This window comes from Pangasianodon hypophthalmus, chromosome 23 (genome assembly GCF_027358585.1).
Source record: "Pangasianodon hypophthalmus isolate fPanHyp1 chromosome 23, fPanHyp1.pri, whole genome shotgun sequence".
NCBI classification, from domain to species: domain Eukaryota; kingdom Metazoa; phylum Chordata; class Actinopteri; order Siluriformes; family Pangasiidae; genus Pangasianodon; species Pangasianodon hypophthalmus.
Genome location: NC_069732.1, coordinates 2512314 through 2532284, shown reverse-complemented (window position 1 = coordinate 2532284; position 19971 = coordinate 2512314). Strand labels below are relative to the sequence as shown.

General features: G+C 36.4%; 2 protein-coding genes across 2 annotated transcripts in view; one reads left to right on the top strand and one right to left on the bottom strand.

Moving 5' to 3' along the window:
* Positions 1 to 774: 774 nt before the first annotated feature.
* On the bottom strand, positions 775 to 10366 carry rdm1 (RAD52 motif containing 1). Its single transcript, XM_026945970.3, has 7 exons — positions 10043 to 10366; positions 7989 to 8168; positions 6635 to 6760; positions 6251 to 6413; positions 3401 to 3499; positions 3017 to 3096; positions 775 to 1494 (listed from the first exon to the last, which is right to left on the bottom strand). Exons 1-7 carry the CDS (start codon positions 10145 to 10147, stop codon positions 1405 to 1407), a joined length of 843 nt encoding a protein of 280 aa, XP_026801771.3. The 5' UTR covers positions 10148 to 10366; the 3' UTR covers positions 775 to 1404.
* A 900-nt stretch (positions 10367 to 11266) lies between these two features.
* LOC117595891 (NACHT, LRR and PYD domains-containing protein 12) overlaps positions 11267 to 19971 on the top strand; it is a 120999-nt gene continuing 112294 nt past the window's right edge. Inside the window, exons 1-3 of the mRNA XM_053228311.1 lie at positions 11267 to 11320; positions 15310 to 15411; positions 15783 to 15899. Of these exons, the coding sequence (XP_053084286.1) occupies positions 15347 to 15411; positions 15783 to 15899 (182 nt within the window). The 5' untranslated portion in view covers positions 11267 to 11320; positions 15310 to 15346. The remainder of the gene's footprint in view (positions 11321 to 15309; positions 15412 to 15782; positions 15900 to 19971) is intronic.

Here is a 19971-nt window from a genome sequence, read left to right as displayed (position 1 = left end):
AAAAACACCAAGTGATACCCAGTGCTAGAACCACTGCTGCAGAGTCAGGGAGGGAAAAGAGGGAAGTGAAAATAATGTCAACAATTGAGAGAGTCACTGGTAGAGCTGAGAACCACAACACACACACACACACACACACACACACACACACACACAGGTGCCTGGGACTCTTCCTGCTCTCCTTAATGCCTGCTGGGTAAATATGAAACTCATGCAGTCTCACTGATCTATCATCTAATTACATACTTGACTCACTCCCTCTAAGACACATCAGATTTATTATTATCGATCATTAAAACACACACACATGGGTTTGGTGATTCACACATGTGTAATCTTTCAGGACTTCGGTTTCAAGAAATGGTGGAAAAAGGGCATCGAAGCAACCCCCAAAAATCTAGAATAAGTCTAACAACACAATTCATTGAGGTTAAAAGACTGAAAATGGCTTAAAAACCCTTAAAAGCTGTTAACTTCTCTTTCTCTTTAGGAGAAGGTTAAACATGTTTATATATCACAGTGCTGTTGAAATCTTTATTCTGATTGGTCAGAAGGTGTTGATAACAGTGCAGCTGCAAAACAGGTTTATATTAATGCACCCATGCTAATCTATCATTCTGTCGTAAAGAGGGGCTGGTGAGGGAACGACAGGTTATAGCTGTTAAACATAAGTAATAACAGGAGCTAACTTGTGTTAGTTAGTTCCACAACATTAATTTCATAACATTAAATGTAACAATAAATGGATAAAATGCACTTTGTGTTGTTCATTAATGAATTAATAAGCTGCAGCCAGTGTTTTATTTCTTACTTAACATGAAAATTATCATTCACATTATAAAGTACGTTTGATGTGGATGGGATAGCAAAGATAGTAAAAACATTAAAACAAACATTTTAATGTGTTTAATCTACAAATAAATTATAATTTCTCATAAACAAACCTTCAAACAAAGCAAGTCCTATATTTATTGTTTTTTTAAAAAAGAAAATCATTATAGTTCAATGCTGGATGAACTCTAAGAAAACTTGTGTCTGGGAACATTGGTGCTCTTTGTAATAATGTATAATACATTTAATATTACAAACTGAGTTCACACACTCACACACACACACACACACACACACACACACAGGTTTTCATGACTACTAGTTAGTAGTTATGAAAAACAGTGTCGCTATTGCAAACCCAGGTTCATTCGTATTTAGAAAATATGTCTATATATTTGCTGCGAATCAAGTTCTAAGACAGTGAGAGGTCTTGGACACTTTTTATTACTCACAAAATGAAACTCTTAAAAATATAAAACACTCTAGTTTGCCAGTTGCTCAGTTTCTCTTTCAGTGGTTCAACATAGTGGTTGGTCAATAAAGTATAGCTTTAACCTTAAACACAAGTGAAAGTTAATGAGAGAGGTCCATTGTGAAGTTCCATGGTAAATCTTCTTCCTCTGCTGCAACAGCCTCAACGTCACTCCATGAAATGTCATTAACCTGCAGGAGAAAGAGAGAGAGACTGAGAGCTAAAAAGCCATTAATCAGCAGGAATAGATTTACAAGGAGTTACAATTGTTATTTAAGTAAGGAGCAAAGGGCTGTTAAAGGGCCCTGATGTAGATTACTTTCCTACAACAGCACATCCTGAAGTGTCTTATTTTTCATAACAAATGCAATTTGCCAACAATTACAAATTTTTAATTATTACTTTTTAACTGTTTATAGTTAAATTTAATGTTGTATTAGCTCTTGTTCTCATTTACATTATAGCGGCTATAAACAGTTGTTCCCTCACCAGCCTCTCTTTTTTTCTCTGTTTTGAAGCTAATAAGACAAAAAAAAGCTTGTCATGTTACCTACAAATGCAAAGATTAAGATGTCGGAAAACTTAAAGTTACAGCTTTATCTCTGACTGTTACAAAGCACTGACACTGGAGACTCCTTCCATAAATGCTAAATAAATACAATTATAGCTGGCACTGCTGTCAGAGCTGCTGTTATAAAAAACTAATTCACCTTCACATTTTAGAATTCAACATAACTGTGATATAAAAGGCTTTTACGAACAACCTGACCTGATTAAAAGTAAAAAAAAAAAAAAAAAAGAAAGAAAAAAATCCAAACACAAAATAATGATGCAGTTTGTCGGGGAACCTTGTTTCTCAAGTAATTTGGACTTCAGACTGAAATTGAAACACAACAAAAACAGGTGCAAAAAAGAGAATCAGAAGAAAAAAAATCTTTCAACAGCTGAAGCGGAAGAAGGGCCTCAGTGCAGCGGGAGAGGACATAAAACCACAAGGGGGCTTCGAGGAACAAGTGAAAAAATTAACAAACTTTGCGCAAGTGACCAAAACTTCCCGCTAGAGTAGACAAACACCAAGAAAAACATACAAGGGTGTTAAAGAGTTAAAAATAAATTTAGATAGCTGCAGCATTTGCCCTAAGCTTAAAGGTCATAGGTCAGAAACACACATACACGCGCGCACACACGCGCACACACGTGTGATACTTTGGAAGTGGAGCCTTGCAATGATTTTGGATTTACTATTGATTTAATCTTGACTGCTTTGATTATTCTTTGTTCATTGCCTTTGAACTACTTTTATTTTTTTGCATTAAACACTGGATTACTTTTTGGATTACTCTTCATCAAATTTACATTTTAATCTCAGCCTTCCTGACTGGGACTCTTCAATTCTTACCTGAAATCGCTATCTGATATATAGGCATAGTACATTCAAGATCGTGGATGTGGAAATCGAGGCTAGAGGGTTGGGGATTCATGTACTAATGCATGCAAGATTTTATTCTAGACTAGACTAGATAAGCTGCAACATGCTTTTTAGCCTTTCAGAAAAAAAATCAAGTCCAGTGAAATATTATGTCTACTCTTTATGTGATTTCCTGGATTTTTACAGAGCACGACTTTTGATTTTCCAATCAAAAGGATTTTGCTGTATTTTTAGTTGTTGTACACATTGTTAACACTTTCTAACAACTGAAAAGACACACTTACCTGGATGACTCCCTCGACATTCTCATCTGGCAGAATTTCCTCTCGATCAGTTCGGCATTCCACTGCTACTTTTCCATTACCTGAGGATCAGAAGTCAATAATATCATCTAAAGTCATTTTAAATAATGAAATGTTTCACATAAAGGTGCAGGAAGGGTATAAGGTCACACTGTGACGTGTTATTTTACACTTGACAGTTTTGTTTAAAGTGCCTTTTGTCTTTTATTATGTTCAGTCATACATATTGCTATTACGAGGTGATATGAACACTGAACGCTCTGTATTTTAATATGGTTGATATAACAGGTGAAGCATAAGAATTCCTAACCCCTGCAATGCTGAATATAGAATATAATACTTTACTTTATTATCAGCACTACCTACCAAGAACTATTAGTAACACTTTCTCAAAGGCTGCAACAACTGCTTTATCCTTGGCCCATTTCATGAGCTTCCCCCTTTTCCACAGCTTTTCCTCTGGACCTGAAAGGGAAGAGACATTTAATATACCCAACTATTATAAATATTGCACCATTATAATGCATTCCAGAAGTGATATATGCATTCCAGTAACCTATGTCCTTACAATAATACTTTTATGTAGAAATGTGTCGATAATGAGTTATATCATATAATCTGGTAAGGGCCTTATTTTGGACAAACCTGAAGGAAGATTTTAACTAACTGCATTTACACATGTATCTCATATGCATCTCCGGTTAAGCGAGCAGACAAAAATTGTACATCATAGAAGAATTCTTTGGCTGTGAGTTGAGATCGACGCTCTTAGAACACATAATGTGACATACTCACATTATCAGCAGCTGATTTATTGCCAATGCAACCAAACATAAAGAAACAAAGAAAGCAAAAAAAAACCTCAGAGTATGAGCGCTACTACCGCCACACATAGAAGCAACACACAGGACTGCTACAAATAAGCTAGCAATGATGGCAAAATGTAAATGAAACATGCTAATGCCTAGGAAAAAAAAAACACCTTATTACATCAGGCTCACTCTGAAGAATGTTTGTTTTGCACAAGATGATTTCCGGACAATTCATTATGTAAGCAGAGCACAGTCATTTGCTTTAATCGCAGGTCTATTGTTAGAGGATCTTCACCATATAACACACATTATCACACAGTCTGTTATACAATTCGGCCAAGTAAAAATCTCAAAAAAACAAACAAAACAAAAAAACAACTGAACTCGCAGCATAAAACTCACTTTAGCAAGACTGAAATCCAATTGGTGTATTATATGTCAATATGCAAATTAGCTACTTACATTTAAACGTTCAATGTTGGTCCTCGTTTTTAGTTGCTTTATGAGGAAGATGGTTGCCGTATCAAAAAACAAGATTGTTCTGTGCAGTTTTCAATCTTGCTAAGAAAATTTTAAAGTTCAACATTCATGGAGCATGTGTGTTATCTACAGTATATAGTGTGTGTAATGGAGACACAGTTGCATTTACAGTTGTATAACATGTGACTAAACTATGTCTCTGACCTCCTGGAGTGGTTCGAGTGATCAGATTTAAATCTGTTTCAAATGGTTGAGTTTACATTTTCATTCTATGCACATAATATCAATTTGGATTAGGGATGCAGTGATATGGAAATTTTGGCTGATATCGATAACCGGAAGCCGATAACCGATATATTGGCTGATAAATCTAAACCTTGATAGAAATTTTTGTGAGTCTGATTACAAAAACAAAAGGCAAACATATAGAGAGATAACTGCTTTTATTTTAAAATCTTTACTGCAGAAAACAAGGAAACTACAAGGAAAGATCTAGATCAGAAAAAATCTGACAATTACTGACAAAAAATAAAATAATGCATAAATAATGAACTCAAGTCATTGGACAACATTACGTACATAAAGAATCAAAATGCATGTGCCATAAATTTTGGGATAAATTCTCTGTATCGCCATAACAGTCGGAGATGCTGCGCTGGCTCAGATCTCCTTCGTTTACAGTTAACTGAAGAGTATGAGCCATGCAGCCAAGACTGTTCAAACCACAACCTTCCATGGCCTTAGCCATATTTCAGGCATTATCTCGCAGAACAACATGCACCATAATCCTTCATAATGTTCCACTGAACAAGTGCATCATCTCAAAATTTTCCTCAATCCACTGAGCACTAAGGCTCAACATACACACTGGACATACATCAGAACTCCGTATGTCAGTAGTAAAACTTATATTAGTTATATTTTTGCTCAAAAGCGCATGGATATGTGTTGCTAATTCATTGTATAAAGCGGGAAGCGAAACGTCAGAGAAGTACTGTCAGCTAGGGAGAGAGTACCATGTTAAATAATCAAATAAATTCGATTAGCCGATGAAATCCAGAGTCCTCAACAATGCTGAAAGGTTGGTCATCAAGTGCAATCATTTCCAGAACTTTGCATGTGATAGCTTTTGCTTTGGCACTGTCCTTGTGGAATTTCCTCACGCTGTCAAGTGTTTGTTGTACTGGCTTAATGTTGGTAAAGGGTACCGCTGCTGTTTGTTTGGCAGTCACATTTGTCTGATAATCTTTATCAATTTCTGGATGGCGAAACTTCAGATGACTTATTAAATTAGTTGTATTGAAGTTTTTTTGTTCTACTGCCTCCTCACTCCGCATTACCTCACATTGGTAGGTGTCAGGTGTCACATCTGCTTTAATATATCAACCTAATTTTCTTATTGGTCTGATAACAATAACATTAAAAATGACATTTATCAGTCGATACCGATATGGCCACCGATATATTGTGCATCCCTAATTTGGATATAACTGGTTAGGGCAGCCAGGGCTCAAACTTTAGGGCTCTATACTACTGATAGGAAGATTGTAAGTTTGAATCTCGGTATCACCAAGACTCTACTGTTGTGGCCTTGAGAAAACCCTTAACCTTCACTTTGGGGAAAAAAATCTGCTAAATTAAGAAATGTAAATTTAAATAATCCTAATACTCAAGGCATGAAAGGAGCAAGTGTAAAAAAGGTCTAAGGCTATCTTCTAATTCTGTGTCTTGGACCAGAATTCAGTGGAAGTTGGAAAGAAAGCCACAAGCAACAGAGGGATAATTTTTAGTAGTGTTTCAGTCATTTTAACTCCAACATTGTGATAATATAGTAAACTGTGGAAAAATGTTAATCTGAAAATGTTAATCATTATTATGATGAGCGGTAAAGATAGCTTTATGCTTACCAATATGGTTCCCTCACCTTTCTCCTGATCAACCACTTCCTCTGCAACACCAACCCCACGGCACGTCACTCCATGCTGAGGGAGAGTGAGCTGCACGATACAGCCGTATTTCAGCAGCTCTCCCTGGCTGCCTGTATCCAAGCTCCAACCCACATCTGCACACTTCGATATGTCCTTCACCTGGAAGATGAGCGTAAGCCATCTCAACGGTTGTTCATGATAAGCTGGAAGTGAACTGTTCAGCTGAGAACACACTTAATAACTGGTGTTTGGCAAAAATTTTGTGTATTATTGAGAAGATTTGTAACATCTCTCAACATAATGGATCTTCTGAGACACAAAGTACTGCAATATTCACAGAACCAAACATTTAAAAACATTTTTTAAACTATGTTACTCACAGTGATGATGTGAGTTGACCATCCATTATAGCCCAGGTAATGATTAGCCAAGTCTTGGCACTTAGCATGGCTGAGGGATTGGGATCCAGAGAGGAAAGCTGGGTTTTGCTTTGTGCTTAGCCTAACCTGGACAGACGGAAACAAAAGATCTTGGACACTTTATCAAAGATATGAAAACTAAACTATACATTGAAAGGTACAAATATAGAATGCACAATATTACAATGGTTTACCATCACAACTCATACTAATTTACATAACATAATATAATGCAAACATATAGAATATTATTAAACCAGTAAAGCAACCGTTTACAGAAACAGAATTATAGAAACATCCTGGCATAAAACTGGCATTTTTATGTCACGTATTACAGTATTCTGTAGTGCAGTAACTTTCAGCTTCCTGATTTTTCAAGATTTCATGATTTTTGTAATGCTGTTATGATTTTACTGCCACAATGTGTTTTGTCACAGCAACATCCATCATGCATTAGGAAGAAAAAACAATTGTGAGCCTAAGTATAGCTCAATCTGCTTTTTCTAATCAAAGATAAAAGTTCAGTAAAACAAAGCCTGTGCAGTTCTGTGTACAAGGCTGTAAGAAATACAGCTCTTTTTCTTCTATAACTTAGTAAATAGTGGTTAGAAGCTATAGAAAAGGATCTTATACAGTCTAAAGCAAAGCCTAAATCCATCAATTTAATGTAACTAGCTCTTCTCAGTAGTAGTTAACTAACATTATTGTATCCAGGACCTGCACACTTTTAAAGCTATTTTATTTTACTTTTATTTATTATTCTTCTAAAAGCATGAATAGTGTACTGTAGTTACTTGGATTAGTTTTATTTAGGACAATCTGTTTATTATCAGGTTCCTTTGCCTTCATTTTTAGACCAGCTAGGCAAGAAAAAGAAAATATTCAAACCACACAGCCCAAATATCCACCTTCAAAAGTAGCTGTAGTCCTTTAAAATCTATCTCCATCTTTAAAATAGGCAGTTGGAGGGATAAAAACCAAGAGATCTCTTACAAGGAACAAGCTTTTTTTGTTTTTTTTCAGCAGAAATCAATTCAGCATGCGGTGGATGATTGCGCAGTAAAGCCTGACATCTAATGGTGGAGTATAGGTACTAGCATGAAACATTTGATTACAGTCTGATACACAAAAATGATACAACTCCAAAGTTCTGCAAGAAAATAATAAAGCCACATTACCAAATTAAATAACATCTGTGAACACATTAATGGACTCTGTAACTTAAAAAAAGCAAATACCTGAATGCACATTGCCTTTAAATGAGATATAAATACACAGTTGACTTGACTTGAAAATAAAGGAAGTGCTACATTACTTTGAGTGGAACTTCCTGGAACAGACACTGTTTATCAGTGGCTCTTTGAGCCTTGGACGCCTGTGCAGCGGAGTAAAACTTGACCAGTGCATAAAAGCCCGGGGCGACCACTGAGGCATTGGGACACACCTTCACCAGGTAGAGCGCTCCAAAGGCAGAATACACACTCCACAGAGACTCCTGTGACAGGGAATAATGCCAAAAAGAAGACTCAGAAGAACTTCACACACTGTTGGAGAAAATAAAGAGCATAAAGTATGGAGACGCTGTGATGTGAAGATTTGTGAGGTGTAGATTTGGGTTCAGTATGGCAATTATGTTGAGTTATATTTCAGTTTATAAGGTAATTATGTAATTATGGTGCTCATCAATACCGAGACTGATACTGAAATGATTAACCTACTTATTATTAATCAATCTGTGGAGTCATGAACATTTCATTTAGCTCTTTTTATGTTGGTTGCTGCCATGTGCTGCAAAAAATTCACTGCTCATGCTGAGCTTTAGTCTAAATTGGTAGATTGATAGATTTTCCCATTTTTCTTCTTATCTATTTGGAAAAGATGCAATCAGACAAAAAAAAACTTGAACTTAGAGATGTGTTTTACAGTTTTTGACGTCACACACACAGAGGCCTCACCACACTCTCTCTCCCCTCTGCAAAGGTTTTTCTTTTCTTCTGCCTTATCCTTGCTTACACTATATGGACAAAAGTACTGGGACACCTGACCATTACGCTTGTATGTGCTTGTTGAACATCTCAGTCCAGATTTATTCCCTTTGCTGTTATAATAAGCTCCACTCTTCTGGGAAGGCTTTCCACTAGATGTTGGAGTGTGGCTGTGGGGATTTGTGTTCATTCAGCTACAAGAGCATTAGTGAGGTCAGGCGCTGATGTTGGGATGTCGAGGAGGTCTGGGGTTCAGTCAGTGTTCCAGTTCATCCCAAAGGTGTTCAGTGGGGTTGAGGTCAGGGCTCTGTGCAGGACACTCGAGTTCTTCCACTCCAACCTTCACACACCATGTCTTCATGGAGCTTGCTTTGTGCACAGGGGCATTGTCATGCTGAAATGAATTTGGACCGGACACTTTAGTTCCAGTGAAGGAAAATTGTAACGCTACAGCATACAAAGACATTCCATACAACTGTGTGCTTCAAACTTTGTGGCAACAGTTTGGGGAACGCCCACATAAGGGTGTGATGGTCAGGTGTCCACAAACTTTTGACCATATAGTGTACTTTGAGAGCTACAATTCTTTTGCATATACACCACACATATGTCTGTCGCACTGTCCTTAAAGTAAACAGATTCATCATCCAATAAATCTTCACCAGAAAGCAATCACACTTAAGCTTAAGATTTTCTCTCGTGCATGCATGCAGTATAACTTTCACCCAAAACTCGCTTTAAAACTTTTTTTGTTTCACGAGTTGTTATGATATTGTTTGAGGGTTTTGAAATGTTCTACAGCAGGAACGTGCTGCTTTACCTCTGTGGTGTTTAAACAGTATTTTCCTCACATATTTAAGACAAAGATATATATATTTTTTCCAATTATGTTTATTATTGCGATCAGCCTGTCACTGAATACGAAAGGGCTCGTAATCCAGGCACAGAGAGGACTATATAAGTCGGCTGTATAGAAATGATTATTTCATATCCTATGTAGTGTACTTATATACGAGGATATGAAACTATTTATAATTCTAATAGTAAGTGCACCTGGTAAAAAAAAATTTTAAAAAATTAATTTAAATTAAAAAATGGTAAATATAAGTTACATGTAAGTAATAATCTACCTAATGGCCACTAAATGTATATTGAAAAGTACAAAATAAAAATTTGCCAAATTATGTCATCACAGTTAATATATTAATAATGTGATATTATGTATATATAAATATAGAATAGAAATAATCCAGTTATTAATAGGTATGTATATAAAAATAAAAGAAATATAAATCTGCACAGAGGCTGAAAATCCTGAAAAAACATAGTTTGTGTTACTTACATAAATATACTTTTGGGAAAAAACATAGTTTGTGTTACTTACATAAATATACTTTTGGGAAAAGGATGCCTGTATGTCCCAAATAAAAATGGTTTTATTGTTTTCAGTAGGGACTCTGAACTCTATGACTTCCGCCTCGAGGTCCATTGAAAATTTCACTTAAATAGCACCATAACATCCTTATTTTTCCATTAAAAAAACTTTAGTAACGTGCTGCTTCTGAGCACATTGTATAAAACGCGACAACACGATTAGAAAAGCTATAAATTATAGAACGTTATTAGTTAGCGGTAGGAAGCGTTCAGAGCCATGTTGAACTTCCGTAAACAGAATAAAGTTTCGCGCGCCGTTACGTCACACCACGTAAACACGCGCAGTACGTCATGACGTCATGCAGAAAAACAAAACAGGAGAGGAGTAGCCTGCAAAATGGTGGATTTTCCAGCACGACTTCCTTGGTATTGGTCATTCCACAAGAATAATGTTATACAGTTATGCAGCTTTTCTGTATTAAGGATTTAAAAAGAAATAAAAAGGGTTTAAATGTTGTGTAGTTTTTTTGTTGTTGTTATTGTCGTTGTTTGGTGGGCTAGGGTTGTGTGGATTATGTGTATATTTTACAAGATGGGGGGTGGTGTAAATATTGTGTAGATTTTATGAGATGGGGTATTATTTACTATTTTCTTACCACATGCTGTTCTTTTCTAAATAATTGAATCGATAACTGTATTATACAAACTCCATAAATACACTTAAAAACAGTATCATGTGAATATTACCAGGATATGTTAGAAAGATTTTTTAATCAATATCTCCATCTAGTGGTAGAATGTTGCAGTAACATGTAGACAAATAATACGTGCAGAAGGGAAAATAATGCAAGGACAAAATTTTTTAGGTTTAGTATTACTGAAAAGCTAGAAATGGCCTCTCTGTCATAAATTTATTAATTTAAAATCCAAACTCATATGAATAAAAATATAACTCTTAATATTAAATTAATATTTACAAAAATATTTTCACTGGAACCGTTCTGCTCCTTTTTTCCCCCAAATCTGTAGCTTTTTGAAGTCTACAGCTAAATTGTTTCTGCTTGTGGACATTAATACACTAATATCAAACTACAACATCTGCCAAACACTGACACAAGTAACCTTATACACACACACACACACACACACACACAGATTATATCAGATTATATGTATGATTGTGTGGTCTGTAAACTTTAGTCTGCAGTGACGTGTTGCTGTAAAAGTGAAAGTGAAAGTGATTCTTATCCTCGACGCCATTTTGATGAACGACTGCTGTTTGCTAATGGTAAGAAATCTTTTTTTTCTCGTACAAAAACCTGTTTTAGGCAAGAAGAATGGATTTAGGTTTTGTGTATACTGTGTGTGTAAAAGGAACATTATGAGAAATGAACTTGTTCGTGAGTTAAACTGCTGTGGTAAAAGTTGTATCTTGAACAGGGAGGGAGGATCAGGGGAAGAAAGGGAAGTGAGTGTCACCTGAAACTCCGTGTTATACTGGAACTGATGTCTCTCCCACAGGAAAATAAGAATAAATAGTCAAATGGTATAAACTCTGACAGTGATTACCGCCAGTGGCTTTAAGTCATACAGTCGGCTCATACTTTAAACCTTTTGTTCCAGGTCCAAACGCTGGCCTACTCACAGCAGGGCCGTGTGGATACCTGTAGCAAAGATATGATCACGATTTTATAACGCTAAATACATCATAACATGGCGAACTAGGAACTTTTATTTTTAAGAATGTATATTTTGCGCGTTTTTTTCGATGTTCTGATCATGATTTTATATAATGTTAATGTTATAAATGTTCCTGTAGCATTGCTGCAACATTTATAATTTTCCATAACTTTATATATTTTACATGTTATATTTTACATTATAACATCGTTAAGGATGATATTACAATTAGTGATTGGATGCTCGATAGGCCTACTGACGTTTCAGAGGCATCTCGAGATGTGAAAGTGCTGTTGTTTTTCCTGGTTGTTGGGCTGCTCTCATGTGATAGGATCACGGGGACGCGAGGGTTCGAAGCACTTGGGCGGTCAAAATGTGGCTGCGTTTGTGCCAGTGTCAAATAATTTGGAGAGTATAGTGGTAGGGCCGATGGGGTGAAGTGGGGTGAGTTTCATGTTTGTGGCACTTTCCTAGAGGGAGATATGAGGGGGTGCATTTCCTGGCAGAGGAGTTTGCCGTGAAAAGCATTACATTTGTTCTATTTAAGTGTGTGAGCTCAGAAGAAGCCTATTCAAAAGCCCATTTTTGAAATAGCATCCAATCTAAACAAAAAGTCAATAAATTTTATTTTTCATTTCACGCAAACACAAAATACCAAAGTGTTACATTATGTTGTTGATACATTGTTCCAGTATATGCACTTTACAAGCTTCTTTTATAGGCTGAAATAATCCAGACAAACAGTAATATCTGACACGCTGAGAACATCTAGTGTATTTTAAACCAGCATGCCTAGTCCTCACCCTGTTGCTACACACTTGTTAAACAATATTCCACCATACTTACTAATTATATCTGGACTTTAATGAGAACAAATGCGAACGCTAATGATAACGGCGGCTGTTATTCCTTTTCTTTCCGTTGTGAGGCATCTATCTCCAAATGCGCGTTCCCGCGACAGGGGTGCTTTTTTCGGCACAACAGCGGCTCGAGATTTGATTGACACTAGTCACGTTTACATGGACACTTTTTGTTTCAATCGGAATGAAATCAATCAGATTGATTAATCCGATCGCAGTGTTTACAAGAGCGCTGAATAAAGTAATCGGGTTGATATGCGCGTTTACATGACAGAATCGGGTTTGATCTTCGGACATGCGCACAGTGCACGAATACACGTTTCCCGCCGTCCCAACACGCAGATACTAGCAGCCACTCTCTTGCCATTGCTTCTTTTTTTCATTTTAAAAAGCAGACTTAGCATTTGCCTATTTCAGCTGCTAATTAGAAGACGTTGAGCGCGTGATGTGTTGTGCGGTACTGCGTGTATTTATCAAGCAGTTAAAACGCCCCTTCCCGAGCCCAGAACAAGGCGTCTGTGGATGAGGGTCTGAAGCAAGGACCGGCGGGACAACGTCGTCTTGCACCACTTCACAGACGAGGAGTGGAAGGAGAATTTTAGGATGACAGTCATTTATGACACTCTGCTCCATGGTGGAGGGGAACATGGCACCTGGTGAGGCTACGGTCAGATCTCCAATACCGCTGACAGCCGTGCGTCATACGTCATTACGTGATTTGTACATCATTGCACATGCGCAGAACTATCTGGTTTCATTTTCAATCCGATGAAGTGTTTACATGTCCTCTCCATCGGATTAGAAAAGGTTTAAACCACCCCTTACAATCCGAATGAAATTTTAATCGGTTTTGGCCAATTCATTCCGATTGATGTGTTTACATGTGACTTTTTAAATCTGATTGTGCTTCTGGTCCAATTACGATCGGATTATTAGTGTCCATGTAAACGTAGCTTGTTTTTGAGTTAATCAGTTTTTGCCCACAGACTAGCTGGAATATTTGAAGGCTATTTTAAACAACATGACCTATTCAAAGCTTTGGTAACCCATGTGTGGTTTTATGCTGTGGTGGCCAAATGAAACTGAAGAAGCTCTATTTTCTACACTTTTTAGTAATAAGTGTTCAGTGTCAACTTAAAGCCTAAATTTGAAAAAATCACTAATTATAATAGATTATGTTTCTTAAATTAAAAATTTAAGAAATTACAATTGTGGCAAAATGCAACTCAAAATCTCAGCAAACTCAGGGTGAGATGACTGGTGAGCATTTATTATTATCCATGCCCCAAACGGCTTGGTTCAGTTCAGCTCACACAACACAAACGTGTGTGTGTGTGTGTTTGTGTGAGAGAGAGAGAGAGAGAGAGAAAGAGAGAGAGAGAGAAAGAGCACAGGGTGTGTATGATCCATCCAGCATTTTTTTTAGTTTAGATAAGAAAGATTAGTGACCAAAATGTAGGATATAGCGCATGACTCACTACAGTATACAATTTATTTGTCTTTAAGATGTACTTAAAATAATTCTAGTATTTTAGAAGTGAAAAAAGTGTGAAAATTGTGTTTTTGTGTGTGACAGAGACACCAGTGATCACTGCTATTTTCTTGCAAGCTTTATTTTTCTTAGTAATGTCTCTAGACGTATTTAATGATAGGTGGTATATGACATTATAAGAATAAAGCACAGTTATAAGTTTGTGCTGTTTTTTTCAAGTCAAGCAAAACATGGGAACTAATCATAGGTAGGAACAGGTAGGTAGTTGTAATAGGGGGAATGAAAAATGTGGTTGTACCACATGTGACGTATTTGAGCCAGCATTTGGATTTGTTGCTTTTCTGCGTCTTATCTAATTTGCATAAAATAGAGAAAATGTCAAATTGCAACTACTAACTATATAAATATAGCTATGAGTTTATATCAGGGGTGTCCAATCCTGCTCCTGGAGGGCCACAGTAATGCAGAGTTTAACTCCAACCCCAATTAAATACACCTGAACCAGCTAATCAAGGTCTTAGTAGGCATACTAGAAACTTCCAGGCAGGTGTGTTGAGGAAAGTTGGAGCTAAACTCTGTAGGACAGTGGCCCTCCAGGACCAATCTTGGACACCCCTGGCTTATATGGTCTGTTTATGAGTATTAGTGAAGTGAACATTAATGAGCTGAAATCAGTCAACCCCTCAGGATATACATTGCTAACTTTATTTTTAAGGAAAGCAGCAGGAAATCAAATAAGCAAGTTCTGTCCGTTACAAGTTAGACCAATAAAATTTTAACTGTCATCAAAAGACCAGAATAGCTAAACCATCATGGGTTGTTACCAAATTAATCCAAAAATGGAACAAATAACCCACCTAAACTACCCAATATGTGTTACCCGGTGGTTGGGATGAAAGAACACCCCAACATTTTTACAGCGTATATTGAAAATGAATGGTGGCCTGACGCTTTGTTGTTCACTGGTGTGAACGCAGCTTTAGATCATGTCAGATATTTACTCAGCACTCCATAGAATGGAAACAGCTCTAGTGATAATGCATAAAAGCAGAGCAAATGCACCATTAAGCACTGGATGTAACCATAAGCTGTTGACAGCTCCAAGAAGGTTGATGGCAGAAAAGTGTTGGTAAATTGGTGGAGTCTTGGCTGATACACAGAATGCTGTATGTTTGTGTTTTCTGGTGTCTGTAACTGTATATGAGTAAATAAAATAAAGAAAGTTGTTTATGTGTTGTTGTCCAGTGTACTCCAGATTACGACTTCTGGCTCTCCACTACCCATGCAGAGTGATGCATCCATGGATCCTCTTCCATTCAAAGAAGGAGACCCCTCATCTGGACACAGGTAAGAGCTTCTGTGTAGACAAATATCTATGTGGAAATCGGGTTTCACAGTCTGTGTATTTAAGAAATTCATTTCAGTGCACTGACTTGTTGATACAATGTTCTGCTTTAAATGTAATTTGTGCTGTAAGCAATTACAATGGATATGCAAAATGTAGAAACTATTTAGAGTCAGAGGTGAGCAAAAAGAACAGGAATTTAATGAAAGTGCGATGTAATGAGTGTGTTCAGTCCCAGCACAGTAGCTTATAACAATCCCATGTTAAATGTTAAATGTCCAAATCATGTTTATGTTTTCCAGTGCCTGTGTAAGTTAATGAAAATTGAAGAAATAACTAAAGTTGTTGATGTTGTTTGCATATTGTTTTTCAGTTTAACCCAGGTAAAGAGACCAGACTCGCCATTACTCAGCTGTGTCTCCATGAAGAGTGATGCGTCTATGGATCTTCCTCTTACAGTGAAAGGTGGAGACCTCTCATCTGGTAACAGGTAATAATGCTTAAACTCTCTGGACTTTGTTTTTATGAGTAAATCAGTTTAGGAAAAGTGCAAAGCTTGTCTTTGTGTCAGATTTCCAGTATTTTTGTAGTATACTTGGGGACGGAATCTTTGAACATGTAATAGTGAAGTGTTATTGCATCAGAAAAAATAACCTGTCCAGATGTAGTCCAGGTAGTTGTAATGGGGGAATTAAAACAAATGTTGTACCACATGCACCATATTTGAGCCAATCATTTGGTTGTCAATCAAACGTCAGCTCGCATTCCCCCCACCCCCCTTCACGCTGTCCTTTCTCTGTGTCATGCAGATGCACTCTTAAAAATGTTGGGTTAAAAACAACCCAACTACGAACCCAACTGTTTCTATAGCACCTTTTCAAAGTTGGGTTATTTTTTAACTCAGTGCATTGGGTGTGTTTCTCTACCTAGCCTAAAAATTATGCAGCTGTTGAAGTATATTGTCAATTATTATTATTATTATTATTATTATTGTTATTACTATTATTATTGTTGTTGTTGTTGTTGGCATTTAAATATCTTTTAAAGAGATACATTTTTCCCTGCAATTTGTTGTCACACACGTGTGTAATTCTGTACTAGACTGCACAGAGACTGCATGGGGCAGCAGTCAGGAGTGCAGTGGTGTGTTAAAAACATCAGTAATTTAGCTATAAATATAACTATGAGCTTATATGGTCTGTTTATGTGTATTAATGAAGTGAACATTAATGAGCTGAAATCAGTCAACCCCTGAGAGTATATATTGCTAACTTTATTTTTAAGGAAAGCAGCAGGATATCAAATAAGCAAGTTCTGTCCTTTACGAGCTAGACTAATAAAATTTTAACTGCCATCAAGAGACCAGAATATCTAAACCATCATGGGTTGTTACCAAATTAATCCAAAAATGGAACAAATAACCCAACTAAACTACCCACTATGTGTAACCCAGTGGTTGGGATAAAAGAACAGCCCAACGTTTTTACAGTGTATATTGAAAACGAATGGTGGCCTGACGCTTTGTCATTCACTGGTGTGAACGCAGCTTTAAATCATGTCAGATATTTACTCAGCACTCTATGGAATGGAAACAGCTCTAGTGATAATGCATAAAAGCAAATGAAAAACAATAAACTTACTATTATGTATCAGTAAAATACCTACCTAATAATAAGAATTGTACAAAAGGCACAGGTAATTACTCTTCTATACCATACAGATTTGCCAAAGTGCATAGATTTTTCTGTGCAGCAGATTTTCAGGATTCTTCTAGGAAAAGGAGGGAATAAATCTTTTTCTGACAAATCTGTCTTATTAAATTTTCTAACATGTGAGAGTTAAGTGTTATTGCATCAGAAAGTATAACAGCCAGTTAAATAGTCAAATGTAATGTAATTCCATGTAATAACATTTCGACAGTGGGAGGGGATGGGCATAACTTATTTATAGACTCTGGATTTGTTGGGGAGGATAGAGGTATAGATGATTCTGTGCATTTTGTCATTTTGTAGAACATGACTCTTTTTTGTTAAAAAACACTATCTATGAAACATTTCAGTCAGGATTCAGAACATTTCATAGTACTGAGTCGGTTTTATTAAAGGTGTTAAATGATATCTATATGGTAATTGACCAGGGGGATAGTATTGTTTTAGTGCTATTGGATCTTACTGCTGCATTTGATATGATTGATCATAATATTCTCATTGCCCGACTTAAGTCCTATGTGGGCTTGACGGGAACCGTTCTAAGTTGGTTTAGTTCCTGTTTAAAGGACCGGAGGCTCTCAGTTCGACTAGGCACCCACATGTCACCAGCTGCTAACCTCCCATGGGGGGTCCCGCGGGGATCAATACTTGCTCCAACAGTTTTTTCTCTGTATATGCTCCCTTTGGGCTCCATCTTTAGGAAACATGGTGTCTCATTTCACTGTTACGCTGACGATACCCAGATTTATTTGCCACTTAAATGCTCTGATAGCAACACTTTTGATACTTTGTTGGCTTGTATGAAGGATATCAAAATCTGGATGTTATCAAATTTTCTCAACCTTAATGAAAAGAAAACTGAAATTATACTTTTTGGTCCCCCTAGTGACTTTCCCTTAAAATATCTCAGTAATCACTTTGTTACATCCCAAGCCAAAACCCTTGTTAAAAACTTACGTGTTTGACAGTGAGCTGAAACTTGATAGTCAAGTAAATTCTGTGGTTAAATCCTGTTTCTTTCATCTCCATCTTCTCTCTAAAATCAAGCCTTTCCTCTCTTTTCAGGACTTTGAGAGAGTAATTCATGTTTTTATATCATCACGCTTAGATTACTGTAACTCACTGTATGGTGGAATAAATGCCGCTACCCTGGCCAATCTCCAGTTGGTCCAAAATGCATCAGCAAGACTCTTAATGGGCCTACGTAAATTCACCCATATCACTCCTGTCCTAGCTTCTCTGCATTGTCTGCTTGTGCGGTTTAGAGTGGAGTTTAAAATCCTTGTTTTTGTTTTTAAGTCTTTAAACAACTTAGCTCCCTCATATTTATCTGAACTGCTTTCCTTACATAACCCTGCTCGAGCTCTTAGATCTGGTAGTCTTAGATTGCTCACTGTTCCTAGAGTTAAACTAAAGAAAAGGGGGGAACGTGCCTTCGCTGTTGTAGGCTCTAAACTCTGGAAGAGCTTACCAGTTCATGTTAGATCTGTTCCTACTTTACAGGTTTTTAAATCTCTACTCAAAATGCATTACTTCTCCATCGCTTTCAATGTCCCTTGATGTTTCATCTTTGTTTTCGATTTTATGGCAGTTCTGGTTCTATTTCTTATATTTTGTTATATTTTAAAATAGAGTCGTTGATGTAATTTGGTTTTTAGCTGTGATTTTATTAATTTTATTTATTTACTTTATTATGTTTTATTTACTACTTATTTTATTTGATGCTGTAAAGCACATTGGTCAGCTGCTGCTGTTGTAAATGGTGCTATATAAATAAATTAAACTTGAACTTTAAACAAGACATTTTTGTAGAATTGTAATGTCAAGCTACACTGAGGGGAAACAAGTATTTGAACACTTTTATTTTAATTTTTAATATACTTTCAGTCCATATATCCACTTCAAAAGTACATACACAAAGTATTTTGACTTTGTACTTGTAAATATGAAAATGTATGCATTCATAAGCAGAAGAAAAAAGGATTATAAAACAAAATTCATAGAGAAAAAAGTAGTGAGACACTATATTAAATATACTGTATTAAAGTAGATCTATGGACTGAAAGTACATTAAATGAGAAAAACAGAAGTGTGTGAAATGTATTTCCCCTCACTGTATTTATGCTTGTGACCTTTTTATAATAGTGAATTAAGCTAAGACATTTGTTCTGGGAGTTTGTGATAAAGATCAGATCACTGTGTGGGTGCATTTGTTTACATTGCATAAGCAACTGGCAAATACTGTAATGCAATCACAAACATATCTATAAAACATCTACCAAAGTAATCAATTTGCATTTACATTTACAGTTTTTAGCAGATGCTCTTGTCTAAAGTGACTTACACACTACACAGTACTTTAGTGACATTTTCTAAATGCAACAGGAGCTGCAGCTGGCTACAAAAAAGAAATACAGTTTAATTAAACACTTTTTTTTTTTTTTTTACAAAGTACAGTGGGGTCCAAAAGTCTGAGAACAGTGATAATGCTTCTATTTGTCATTCTTTACTAATTTAATACATTACAGATTATATTGTTGTAAACAACTTGAGTGAAAATTAGAATCTTTGAGATATTTGCATGAATGTCAGAGTTTCTTACTATTTGGTTCGTCCCCTTTTTGTTTTAATGACAGCGTGCACTCGAGCTGGCATGGACTCCACAAGTTTGTGTAAATCCTCATAATCCATTTTAGATCAAATCCATCGGAGTGTCGTCTAAACACACGCTTCAGTAGAAGACATTAGACATGAGGAAATTCTGACCTTTTGTACAAAGCAGCTAACATGGTCACTATCACACATTTGCTTACATTTAAATAGGGACCTAGAAATAGTGCAAATTCTTAAATA